A 14,648-nucleotide genomic window follows, 5' to 3' on the forward strand; every position below is an offset into this window, starting at 1 on the left:
ATTATTATCATTTATTTGCTTGTTTGTTTACTTTCCTTCATTGTTGTGTTTTCCCAAGTAATTGCCTGTAATTTGTTTTTGACTTTATAATGTGTTTGTCTATAATGTAATTACTTTTATCTACACTGTGCTCTGTCTGTAATTGGCCTTGCGGCTGTTGACTTGGCACATAAATAATAACGAATTGAATTGAATTATTATTTATCTCAGTCGTATAGCGACGGGATGGCCGAAGAATCAGGGCTCGATTCCCTGCAAAGGCAACTGAATTTTCTCTTCTTCACAGAGTTCAGACTGGCTGTGAGGCCAACCCAGCCTCCTACATGTAATGGGTACTGGGGACATTTCTCCTGGGGATAAGGCGGCTGGGCCATCAGGCTGAACACTCCCCTCCAACTAGTACCGAGGTCAATAATGGAGGATTTATACCTCCACTCCACCACACGGCTTAATTGCGTGGAGCTTAATTAATTAAGCTAATTCTTAAATTATGCGTTTACCTTGACCTCTGTCTCCCTTCCTCTCCTCGTTTCTTGCTGTCTCTGTATCTCCCTTCATTTGTCTCGTGTTTGCCTCCAGACGTCCTTCTGTTGCTCCGACATCCAGTAAAACCAGACACTGCTTACCTTTGTTGTATATAGCGGGCTCAAGACGGTCGAAGCGCTCAGACATGGCGGCCTCTGCCTGCGAAATGAAGGCTGACATGTCTGCCGACTGCATGTGAGGCATCTGGACTCGCGGCATTGCGGGCAGGGGCTCGATCTCCACCGGAGGGTGCAGATGCTGAGTGTGGCCTCCTAGACATCGGACAGCAGCTCCCAATAGCACGAAGGACCCCAGCCACGCCATTGCTCTGGGGAAACGGGGAAAAATGTAGAAGAAATTATAGCAGTGGTGAGGTCAAGAAAACTAGCCAAACATGGGCCCTTTCCTAATAAGGGTTCCTTGGGTTTATGCTGTCACCAGTAGATTTCAGTGAGAATCTCTCCATAAAAGCGCCTTGAGTGACCTTGTGAGTTCCACAAGTGCTGGAAGTCAAAATCAAGCTTCAACAACATCATTCGTTAATTGATTTTTTGAACATATTGTAGTGCGACATTAAACTTAAATAATTACCTGAGGGCAATGTAATTGATGCTTCATGTAGTATTTCTGAATGTGCTGAGTTTAGGTTATGTGACTCATGTTTCGTAGTATTTGTAACTGCAGGCTTCTTATTACAAAGTTACTGCATTTTCAGACCTCCGCGTGCCCCATATGAAGCCTTTGTGATATCCTAATATGGACTGCAGTCCGTATGAGGGAGGGAATTCATTACAATTTCGCTCTGCGTGATTATGAGTTATCGTAGTATAATTGATGCTGAGGAAGTCCATATAGCAGTACCGTAACTGGTGATTATATCCGTGGGGGTGACAACACTGTAGGGAAGTTTGGTTGTGGTTTGTTAGTAGCTACGTGTTTTATCAAAATAATATTTCGAAAAAGTTTTACGCTTGTTCACAATCCGAACCTAAATTTCAATTTTTATTGTGCAGCTACTCAAGACCTTCCCAGCATTTTATGGAACCCGAAGGTTCATTACCGTGTTCACAGGAGCCCTCCAGCTGTCCATATCCTGAGCCAGATCAATCCAATCCATATCATCCCATCATATCTCTCTGAGATCCGTTTTAATATTTTCCACCCACCTACGCCTTGATCTTCCCAGTGGTCTCCTTCCTTGCGGCTTCGCCACCAATATCCTATATGCATTTCTCCTCACCCTCCATTCTTGCTATATGTCCTGTCCATCTCATTCTAATTATAATTATTCTAATTATTCTAATTATACTTGGAGAAGCGTACAAGTTATGAAACTGGAATTTGCACATGACATGTACTCAGCTTATCGACCGTTATTCATGTCAATAAGGCTAGCTGGCTTGGATGTGTTATGTATATCTAAAGAGAGAACAACAGATTTCTAGGGAATCTTGATGGAAAATATTCGGGAAAGAAAATTCGGGCAAGGAGTTGCAAGCAACACATTCTGTAAACAATAAAATCTTCGCTGATAATAAAATTATTATTCAGAAACTGAAGGAAGACACAGAGAAGTTCTCTTAGTCGACACACTACAAAAACCTGGAGAACAATAAAAACTCAAGTAAGAAACGTGTCTTTGTTTAATTACGGCGAATGTCACGAATATGAATAGTTGCATGTGTTCTTAACTGGCTTTAGTTGTAGGTAAATAGTCAGCTTCGTGCTCCGGCCACTTTACCACGAGGGAACTAGTCGCCTTTATGGGCGAACACTGGGCAGGAATCTGTGAGGTCCTAGAGTCAGTGGGAAAGCAATGACAAAGAGACCTAGAGCCAGTGTGAAAGAAATGACAAAGAGACAGAAACCTGCACTGCCTGAAACCAGGTCCAATCATACACCACGTAATGACAATGGTTATCACGGGCACAAGCAACAACTATTTTAATTCAGATTATACAGCAAGTTTAACATTTTAGATACTTAGGAATTGGCAACACTTATGAAGCTATGATGTAAGTAAGACGATACACTGGCCGTGCCATACCCGAAGCGGTTAGCCGCTGGCTTCCCACCGCGGCCGCCCGGGCTCGAACCCGGGTCTGGACATGTGGGATTTATGGCGGACAAAGTGGCACAGGGGCAGGTTTTCTCCGAGTAGTTCGGTTTCCCTTGCTAATCTTCATTCCATCAATTGCTCTACAGTCACCCTCGTCTACCATCTGGGGCTGGTACAGTAGGCCGTAAGTGGCCGCAGTACCAAGTGGACTCAGTCTGACCCCACAAAGGGGAAAAGAAAGGAGATACACTGGTACCCTGGCATGACAAACAGGATGTTGAAACGCTCGTACCCTGGCATGATAAACAGGATGTTGAAACGCTCGTACCCTGGCATGATAAACAGGATGTTGAAACGCTGGTACCCTGGCATGATAAACAGGATGTTGAAACGCTCGTACCCTGGCATGATAAACAGGATGTTGAAACGCTCGTACCCTGGCATGATAAACAGGATGTTGAAACGCTCGTACCCTGGCATGATAAACAGGATGTTGAAACGCTGGTACCCTGGCATGATAAACAGGATGTTGAAACGACAAGTAAGGAAAAAGTTAAAAATTTTCAGGTACTGACTTTTATTTCGCATTTTCTGTATGGAACTTACGTTACGAAAAATAAAATTATTTTAAAAATTCAAAGATCTGAAATTATTTATTTAGTGTCAAGGAACATACAGAACTAGAAAAAATAAATCCGATGATACGCGACGGGAATAAAGCATTTCTTCAGAAAACTGAAAAATATTACGGAGGGAAATGGTTAAACCTTATGAACGGAACAGAAAATAGCAGACTCCCCCAAACTGTATTTAATTACCAATATTGTTATGAACTGCATTAAAAATATATTCAGAAAATAATCTACCATACATGTAGTTACATTAGGCAGAGTTTACAACATATGTATGGCGGAGGGTATAAATATGTTTGACTATTCCTGTGGGCCCTACATTTCATTTTCAGCAAAACCCTGACTACTACCCAGTGTGAACTCAACGTCCCAGCAACTCCTTTCCAACAATGGAGTTCATGATTAAGGAGAGAATGTAACTTCGTGATTGAAGTCTCGTGAGCGGCACGTCGCAAAGCTGCAGGAGAAGAAAGGGAGTCACGGTTCCACGTAAAACCATTCTCATGAACCATTAATTATTGTGAACTAATATCATAACTTCACTTACTATGCACGTGTCATCTTGCAAGCCCCTTTCGAGAGGAGCTAGGACATAAAATACCAATCGACTTTCAGCTTTGTGGATGTTAAGCAAATAAGAATGAGGATATACGTTGAATCATGTGGCTACAGAGTCCAGTGGCAGGCTCCTCTTGTATATAATCCTTTCAGCCGCACTATGGCCCTGGGGTCGACTCAGCCTCTAACAGAAATGAGTACCAGGAATATTCTTGCAATATTCTTGGGGGTAAAGGGCGGCCAACGCGTAGGGCTTACCGCCATCTACGTGTATGAACCGATTGTCTAGAAAATGTGGGATCCTCAACATCTCACAACCCTATGGGCCTCCACGGCCTGTTACAGGGATACCTTTACTCACTTTTACCCTATTCTTTATTGCTAATTGTAGAAAAAGTGTGATATTTCGAAAATGGCATTGTTGCTCTTGATTTTATGCTCTTCTTTCTCTGTAATGTAGGCATTGCAGAGAGATTGACTTTGTAGCTGTTGACTCTTGACGTAAATAATAAGAAAGGAATTAAATTATTACTAGTTGTTGTTATGCTGAATAATATAAGTAGTCCTCGTATCATCATCGCCATCGCCATCATCATCATCATCATCACCATCAACATCATCACCATCGCCATCATCATCATCATCATCATCATCATCACCATCACCACCATCATGATCATGATCATGATCATGATCATCATCATCATCATCATTATCGCCATCACCATCATCATCATCATCATCATCGCCATCACCATCATCACCATCACCATCACCTTCGACTTCATCACCATCATCATCGCCAGCGCCATCATCATCCTGCATGACAACGCTCGCCCCCACGCCGCTCGCCTCACATTGGAAGCAATTGCAAAGATGGGGTGGGAAGTTCTTCCACACCCTTCCTACAGCCCTGATCTGGCACCCTCCGACTACCACCTTTTCGGATTTGTGAAGGATCAGCTGCGTGGACAACGTTTTGAGACAAGGGAGGCAATTCAGAAAGCAGTGCGTCAGTGTCTTCGGATGGCTGGAACGGAATTTTACAGAAGGGGAATTTTCAAACTCCCAGAACGCTGGGAGAAATGTGTACAAAGAAGTGGCGATTATGTGGAAAAATAAAGAAAGGTCTGTAGATTGAGGTGGTGTATTTGGTTTGTCAATAATAAGGCCTGTTACTTTACAAAAAATTGTTGCTCATGACTTTCAGTACGACCCTTGTACTATTCTTATTGCTACGATTACTATTCTAGCTTTTTCTAGATACTGGAGTCTTGTGGTACAATTTTTTCCCTCCCGGTCACGATTGAACACCCACACACACACACACCTGGCGACTGGGAACGGATGCTGTGGCCCTTGAACCAGGACGAGTGCCTGACCGGAATCCAAAGTGACGGCATTTCGTTACAACGGGATGGACCAGTTCCGTGCAGTCACTTAACGCCTTGCAGCATGACATCACCATCACGTCACTGCATGCAATTAGAAAAGAGGTGCACCTCAGTATTCAGGTCTTGTGTTCTGATTCTCCCCTGCTTTCACACATCCGTGGTCCCCCTCACTTTCTACCAGTAAGCATCGAGCAAGTGACCGCCTCTGTGGTCTAGTGGTCAGAGTTCATGGCTGTAGATCCAGAGCTCTGGGTCCGATTCCAGGCGCTACTAGATTTTCTGAGAAGTAGTGGGTCTAGAACGGGGTCCACTCAGCCTCGTGAGGATACTTGAGGAGCTATTTCAAGAAAATAGCGGCTGCGGTCTTGAAAACCGAGATTGACGGCCATGGGGATTCGTTTCGCTGACCACGCTCTGAAGTTGGCACTAACTTCGCCGACAAGCGGCGGTCCCTCGGTCGGTATAGTTCGCTTTCGGACTCAAGCCACGGAGTTTTTTTTTTTGTCTATCAGACAGTTTCAGGTTTGTTGATGTGGAGAACTCTCTGACGAGAGGACTGGCCTGTCGTTTGCCAGAGTCACAGTCGGCAGTAATAAGTCTACTGTCAGTATGTACAATTTACGCTTTACATGTTATTGAATGTACATGTATACATAACATATACAAGGCCTCTGTCAGTCCCGGCTCAGCACAGTCTATCATGCTCTATCATTAGTAGCTCATGCTACAACAGCCGTCTGGTCACTTGAAATGTCGTTATGTTCGAACGCCATAAAGTTTAAGCCTCCTCAAAGTCAAAGTCATATTGCGACTGACAGTGAGTCAGTGAGTCAGTAAGTCTTGGTGTCGATGACCAGATATTTATTACTGTTTCACAGTTACGATATTGTTATTGTGGGACGCCCTTTCTGAGGAGAGGTTAAGCTTCCTAGCTACAGGCTGTCTTTATATTGACTCCGCACGGCCCACATATAAAACCTCTTCATTCTCGTAGAGACGTGTTACAACGCAATTGCTTAACAATGAGCCGTAATATTCGCAACAACAATTGACTCCCTATTGTTGTCTCACGTTTAAAGGGGGACGTGTTTACCGGCCGTTGCATTTAAATGGCAGTTCTTCCACTGTTGCTCTCATCCGTTGCAGCAAGAATGTGTTTTAACAATCCGTTGTCTCTCAATGACCGTCTTTTATGACTTCACTATTTCGGCTTTCAGCTGCCATGTTACAATATTATAAATGTCTACGTCGATACTGATTAATCACTTAGCTGGATAGTAATGTATTGCATAGGCCTCGCCATAGCTCAAGCGGTTAGTCAGGGTTCGATCCCCGGTCTGGTAAAGTGGTATTTCTGGTGGACAAAGTGGCGCTGGGGCAGGTTTTCTCCGAGTTCTTCTGTTTCCCCTGCCAATCTTCATTCCACCAATTGCTCTACAATCACCCTCACCTATCATCTGGGGCTGGTACAATAGGGCAGAAATGGCCGCAGTACAAGGGACTTAAGTCCCACCCCACTAGCAATAAAAAGAAGTATTGTATATAACTTTAACTACTTGTTCTAATGATGTCTGTAGAATAGTCTTTTTAATTCGCTTAGTGGGAGGTGGAGTCCAACTGGGTCCACTCGGCACGGTGGCCACTGATTGGCCTGTTGTAGCCTGCCCCAGGTGATTATAATAATGGAGAATTTGGTGGAATGAAGATTGGCAGGGGAAAATGAAGTACTCGGAGAAAACAGGCCCCAGCACCACTTTGTCCATCACAAATCCCACTTGACCAGAACCGGTATCGAACCCGAGCCGCCGCGGTGGGAACCCAGTGACTAACCGCTTGAGCTATGGCGCGGCCAAGCCTGTAGAATAGAATTTAGTCTTAATTGTTAGCGTACATATATTCCTGTCACAAAATCTGTCTTTGATAACATCACAGATCCAAACCTACCGTCTCCTATGTGAGAAAAGTAAGAGCTCATTATGTCTTCATGAAACTGAAAGTGTTAATGTCATTATGAGTGCATCGGATTTATAAAAGAGTCTTAGAGAAAGTGTGAACAAATTGTTGTCGCCTGAAGAAGTTTTGATCTATGCGAGCAGGGACACAAACACAAGCACAGAAACTGGGATGTGTGAAAAGGAATTACGGTCCCATTACATTTAACGGTGACTTGACCAAGCGCGCTAGAGCGGCCGTAACCTTTCGAATGGGGCGGCGGACAAACTGTAACACAGGCTCGGGGAAAGTGCGTAATGTAAAGTTTCATAATTTATACTTCCTTGGAAATAATAATTCAATTCAATTCGTGTTTACTTACGTGTAAAGTTAACAGCGATGGTCACGGTAGCCGAGCGGTCTAAGGCATGTACTGTTTTCGCTCGCTTGGAAACCGGGATCGTGGTTTCGAATTCCACTCAGGGCACGGATATTTAGTTTGTGTGTGTGTGTGTGCGTTTTTCTGTGTTTGTGTACAGGTAGAGGCCTTGAGACGAGCTGATCACCCTCCAAAGGAGTCCTACCGTATGTCTAAGATCTAGAAAAACCGAAGTAAAACGGAGAGTTTCATGGAGGTAGGCCGAGGCCCAAACGAGGGCTGTCGCGCCAATGAGAAAAAGTGGTCTAGTGCATTACTTTATCTGCACTGCTCTGTGTTTAACAAACCTGTCAATAACTGGACGGTACAGCGTTGAATCACCGCTTAATAGTGCAGAAGAATGCAGTGGTTGTGGCCTGAATTAAACTAGTCACCATTCTACTCTAGATGGAGTAGATAAATTTGTCAGAATATTCGGTGTCTCGACTAGATTCGAACCGGATACTTCTCGAATGCAGATAAGAAAAGTTATCGCTTGAGCTAAAGATGCTCGGTAACTAACTTGCTAAATAGAAGAAATATTACCAGTACTTTTAGTTTAAGTGGTTGTATTGTCCTTCATTGAATTTATTCTTCGATTATTTAAAGGTATTTTCAATTATTTTGTTAGATGGAACCATAGGATGTTTGGGGGACGCGGTAGCATAGTTGGTTGAGGCACTATGCTACAAGCTGGAAGGTCTTGTGTTCGAGTCCCGACGAGGCGGATTTTTTTCAATTTACCTAATCCTTACAGCAGTACTATGGCCCTGGGGTCGACTCAGCTTCTGACAGAAATGAGTATCAGGAATATTCCTGGGGGGTAAACGGCGGACGGCGCTTAAGGCTGACAAACTTACCGCCATCTGTGAGACGATTTTTTAGAGAAAATGTGGGAGCGCCAACCTTTCACAACCCTTCGGGCCTTCATGGGCCGTTACAGACAGAGCTTTACCTTTTTCATAGGATGTTTACTGAATAATAGACTGGAAATATGTTGAATGAAGAGGCAATTGCCTTATAATAATAATAATAATAATAATAATAATAATAATGATAATAATAATTATTATTATTATTATTATTAGGAATAGTAGTAGTAGTAGTAGTGGCAGCAGCATCAGTAACAACAGCAGTAAAATAAGTAGCTTTTTATAACCAACTTTTAACGGAAAGAAAAATATTATATTTCGGACATTATTCAACTTCCTGTTTTTATTTAAAACCCAACTCACTAGGTTTTACCTGAAGACGGAGACAGAACCCATTCTCAGATACGTTGTGTTTTAAATAAAAATAGTACGATGGATAATGCCTGAAACATAATATTTATATTAATACTATACTCATCGTCACAAACATTTAGACCGTATTTTAACGGAAAGTTTGCCAAAATGAAACAAGTCCGGCTTGATGTGTTGACTTTCTAACTACACTGTGCAAGATATGGAGTTCAATTAGGGCCGAGTAGGACGACAGGAAAATTTAGTACGAGTAACTGGAAATTGGGAGCGAAAGAACACTAGCGACATTTTTCCATGTTCTAGTGCGACAATTGTTTGAAAGAATTTATGAAAACAAACAAGGCTTCAAGCTAGGCGCTCCTCTGTTTAGTTTGAAACCCGAGTGTTTCCTAATGAAAGCCAGACTCTTTGCCAGTGTGCAAACCCATTCGGTGATTCACACATATTGATTAGGTCTGAGAAAGATGCTAATGATTTGTACTAAGATATTAATCAGGTCAAGATCTTCACAATTCCGACGACAAAGTCAAGTGTTTAGAATATCACTAGAATTCATGTCACCAAATTTCTATTTACTAACGTCATTATAATCACAAGGAGAGTGCTAACCACAAAGAAATTCTTGTAGCCAAACACGCGTGCTTTGTAGTCCTAGAGTTGCCTGCTGTCCCAACCCACTGCATCACCTGCTGCCAGGTAGCCTCAATTTCTCTGGAAGAGTTTTATGTTTTTCAAAACAAGAACCACTTCGATTGAGTTCCATTAGGAGGCCCGTGCAGAAGAACTGTCATTGAAATTTGAGGAAAAATTTTGTTCATGTTGGCTACTTACATTTAACGTCTCTTAGACCTACAGAGTGTTTCACGACTTTAGGGCATAACTGCAGGAGGTGATTTCCTAGGTCTTTGTGATCAAAAAAGTTTATATAAACATGTGTCCGATTTTGGACGGTTACGGAGTTATGACCGTTTTAAACTCAGAATAGAAGGTAACGATTACTGACAATAAACGGAACAAAATAATAAACCAGCATAATACATGATACATTTAAAGTATGAAATTACCTTTAATTTGAATTTATTGGTGCTTAAAGCTGATTTTCGAAAATGCCACCGCCGGCCGCAAGACAGGCTGCCGCTCGGTTGTGAATCGTGCCGGACATACCAACCCACCCCGCCTTAGGTAGCTCTCAAGTGTCGAGATAACGAGAACGCTCTATCTGTAGCTGGCTAAAAATAGCGACCCACCAGCTGACAGATGCGGTTCACACGAGGGCGTGTACGGGAATGAAAAAACGGTCATAACTCCGTAACCGTCCAAAATCGGACACATGTTTGTGATCAAAAAAATTCATATAAAGACCTAGGAAATCACCTCCTGCAGTTATGCCCTAAAGTCGTGAAACACCCTGTGTATGTTGTCTTTTTGACCTTGAGAACAAAATTCGTTACCACGGTAACTGCGAAAATATACCTGTTGTCGCCATGGAACTTGATGCTTTTCTTATGGGGAAAATAGCTTGGGAAGGAACTGACTTGGACACGAAAGAACAAAATTAACAAATTTACAAATTTAATTCCTAGAAAATTAGACTCTTTATTTGCATTTATCTGCTATCATTGTTAGATTCCGTGATACAGAGCGAGACAGATAGAAGGACAGATGTACACTGCGAATTATATATATACAAAAGTATAGATACATATAGAAAAGAAACTCCGTGCCTTTAGTCCGCAAGCGAACTATGCTGACCGCCGCTTGTCGGCGAAGTTAGTGCCAAATTTTTCGGATAGAGGTGTCGCGTGGTCAGTGCAACGAATCCCCACGATCGTTAATTTCGGTTTTCTAGACCGGAGCCTCCACTTTTCCATTCAAGTAGCTCCCAAATTATCCTCATGAGGATGAGCGGACCCCGTTCCAGACCCACTACTTCTCAGAAAATCTGATTAGATAGATAAATTAGACAGATAGATAGATAGATAGACAGAGAGCTTAGACAAACAGATAGAAAGACAGACAGTTGAATAAGCAGGCAGATACTCATTTAGTACTTCATAAAAAGATGCGTTCCTGAATTCTGCTACGTGTTTCAGGGATAATTATATAAACTCGCTGGACATTTGGGGGTTCAAACTGAAACCGAACTTTCCTATGAACATGAATTGACAAAGAACTCGTTACACGGCTTGCGGCCAAGTTTGCATAAGATGGACATTGTTCGTGTGGGTGGTTATTTTACATCGCCGTCAGTTCCTTCACTATAGGGCGTCAAATCGTACAATGAATCATGACCGATCATGACCGACTTACTGGAAAGCGGATGTAATCTAATCGGGGTACTGCCCCGACATCTGACTGGGAGGCCTTAGGAAAGTCGACGGAGTTTAAAAATTCAAAGGAATGATAGGGGCAGAGAACTTGTTGAGGTATGCGGTACATCTGTTCCAAAATTTCAACTCTCCGCTGATTCTTCTGGTTTCTCCACTCGGTCATCACTCGGCGCTGAAAAGCTAGACTTTCAATTGCTTCGCCCTAGAAATGAAAACAGTAAAGATCTCTGAAAAGCAAGAAAATTTAGACCACATCTGAAAGGCGCTAACGTCTCGAAACAGGAAAGATATTATAAGTAGTTCAGATTTGAATGCAACGTTGACCTGGCGACATTCTGTGTACCAGTTACTTTCAAAATCTTTTCAAATTTCATTTCACGTATTTTGTTTGTGTTTATGGACCATATTTAATAAGTAAGAAACAATGACTTTAGATATAATTTGAAAGACATAAAAGATCAGTCAGGCACGAGATACAATTTTATACTAAAGGAAGCAGTGAAATTCGCGAAAGAATGAAGAAATGTTCCTGTTCCTCTTCAGAAGTGAGTCGAGAGAGAGGCTCGGCCTGTCACGTTGCGGCGAGGCCAAACCAAGCGATCGAAAAGAGAAACGGACGGTCCCTTGAACGGAAAGATGTCATTCCCATCGACAAAAGAAACACGAACAAGATACGATTGCACTCAACGTTTACCGATTTGAGATTATGTTACATTATATTCGAAAAGAAGTTTTATTGCTGGTGGCCATTTTGCACCACCTCCTTTGAACCACGCTACATCGAGTTCTCTAGACAAGGCAGGCTGTGGATTGGATCAGCTTGTCGGAAGGGATATCCGATATTTCTGGCTAATTCGAAGCTCATAATGAAGACCTCATTGTGAGAGGCACCGTAGGCCGCTCATAATTGGGGTATCTGCTGCACATCTAGCTAGGGCTACATTCTGTGTGCCAGTCTCAGAAGCAGTTCTTAGCCGAAACGGTTTGGCGTCCATACCTGTGTAAGTAGCAACAAAGACAAGAGTACTGACAGGGGCGATGTACGGTTGAGTGGCCTTGAGGGTCATTCTTTGGGTCCAGAGAATCACTTTACCACTACAGCTCTTTAAAGTCTGTTTCTTATTACCAAATTTGTATTTATCTGTCATCAAACTCGAAGTCCCATTCTAAGGTCACGCGGGTCATAGCTTCGAAACCACCCTCTAAATACGTGTACACGGTACGTTGCGGGTGAACTCGGATAGCGAGACAACATGTGTTAAACTGGCAGCCTGAGGACAAGAGTCCCCCAGATTATTTTGGTAAAGCTGGTGTATATAAGGTTGCTCCTCAAAAAAAGCACCAAACCACGAAGTCGAACAGAGGACGTGGAAGTATAGGCCTACATATTCCAGAACTCGGAAATGCTAACCAACTGACTATCTCCGTTCAGGAAATATTTCTTGAGAAATTATTGGGCTCTCGGCTAAAATAATAATTTTTTAATAAAATCCTAAGGTTTATGACCATGAGCCAAAACAATCCAGTTCACATCCTCGCACACTGCATGCCTCTTGCATCACTTCCAAGTTGTATTTTCCCTGGATTTATAACTGCGCATTTTTCATCTCTCTCATGCGTTCTAAACGTTCCACCCATTTTATTTGCTTTGATTCGATAGAATATGTGTATGGTGTACTTTAACACACCAGTTTTTATTTATGATACGAAAATGTTAGCTTCCCGCCAAATCCCCAAGCTCAAGATCAACCACCCCTTGTCGACCATCCAAAACTGCTTATTCGTACGTACGTAATTTCTGCGGGTGAAGTTGAAGTCCATAATGGAGGGTCAAAAGTGGGTAGAGAGCCTGTAGTTACTCAGGTATTTTCCTGTTACTTGTAATATTTACGCATTTCATAGAGTCGACAGTGATGCATTGTGGGTTTCATTACGAGATCGGCACTTGTGCCTGTCTGTCCTCTTTTGGAATTTGGATCTTGAAGAATATAGACAATATATAACATTTAATGCTTATGAATACCTTTCGCTTCGGTATGCAGATTTTAAAAAGCCAGAGGTTGAGTTCATGGATTATTGGTCAATTACATCACAGTGCGCAGATGTCACGGCGCAGTACGCACACAGTACTCGGGAGAAGTACAGATAGGCAGCAGGGTGGAAAGGCTATTTCTTTTACTGAGCATAGAACAGCAATACAGAGTCGGTTCTGTGTTCACATTTCGCCATGTGCAGCTGTGACAGCAGACAAGTAACTGTCGGAAGACGTGGAGTGCCCTTCTTCTTTGTACAGAGCAAGCAATCGCATTAGAATTTAAAATTACAGTCTGCAGCTGTAGAAGCAAGAACCCGGAACACAACTTGCAAGAAGCTTAGCAGAATATTATACACAGCCATTTTCTTTTTAGCGAGTGTAACACTGTGAGGACTTGACTTCGATTTAGTGCACTGCAACCATCTTGTTACAAAACCATGCTGTATACATACCTATACCTAAATCGTGGATTTAGAGTATTTTCAAACAATTTACCACCCTGAGATAACTGGAGAGAGTTGGGGTGTGTGAAAAAGCCTGACGAGAGGATTATTTGGGCCTAAGTGGAGGACGGGAAGAACTGCATGGGGAGGAGCTTCATAACTCGTACTCGTAGCTGAATATTAGGATGACCAATTCAAGGTGGATGAAATCATGGGAACTGTAATACGCATTCAAGATATGGGAGGACTAGGCGTAGTTGGAATGATAATATTAAAAAGGATATGAAATGAATGTGGTGTGAGGAACCGGTCTGGACTCACCTCGCACAGAACAGTGTGCAGAGACTGGCCCTTGTGAATACAGTAACGGATCTTCGGATTTCTTGATGATTACGAATTTCTTAAACAGATAGTTGACTAAGAGATTTTCGAGAACGATTCTGCTCAATAAATGCAGACATTTACTTACTTGTAAGATTTGAGGCTTTCACGGCGGTGACTATGAAGAAAGCAGTCTTCTGGGATTTGGCACCGTGTATATGTGGTGTTAACCGACGTTTCGGAGGAATGTCTTCTTTTACCGGTTCTCACGGTCTCTTCGCTTGCAGATTTATTATTTTTTCTTCTACCCTGAAGATGGAGGCGATACGTTCCTCCGAAACGTCGGTTAACACCACATATACACGGTGCCAATCCCAGAAGACTGCTTTCTTCATTTACTTACTTACCTACTTAGAGCTACAATCCGTATCGAGTAATTGTCCTCTCTCTTCGTAGAAGACTTTCAAGGTCTTATTCAGGCCTGCGACATGTCTCTTAAGACATCGCAATCGACTTAGTATCACCCAAGTTTCTTATTTGGGTGGTCTCGAGTTAAAATCTGGGACCGGTGACCGACTATCTTGACTGAAGATTTCGTGGTATTCCTCAGCCCCTCCAGGCAAACGCCGAGGTAGTACCCCAAATTATTCCAAAACGCTTCCTTTCACATTCTTCGTAATTCCTTATTCGCTGATCATTCTCTCATTTGTTGTGCTATCTAGTCTTTGAATCGTTAAATGCAATAAAGAGGCATGAA

General features: G+C 42.6%; 1 protein-coding gene across 2 annotated transcripts in view; it reads right to left on the reverse strand.

The window, feature by feature from the left end:
- LOC111874511 overlaps positions 1–14,648 on the reverse strand; it is a 100,078-nt gene that overhangs the window by 44,612 nt on the left and 40,818 nt on the right. For both annotated transcript variants that reach the window (XM_023870072.2, XM_033755478.1), the window contains exon 2: positions 627–853. In XM_023870072.2, the coding sequence (XP_023725840.1) occupies positions 627–853 (227 nt within the window). The remainder of the gene's footprint in view (positions 1–626; positions 854–14,648) is intronic.

The sequence above is a fragment of the Cryptotermes secundus genome, unplaced genomic scaffold (assembly GCF_002891405.2).
Source record: "Cryptotermes secundus unplaced genomic scaffold, Csec_1.0 scaffold629, whole genome shotgun sequence".
NCBI lineage: Eukaryota > Metazoa > Arthropoda > Insecta > Blattodea > Kalotermitidae > Cryptotermes > Cryptotermes secundus.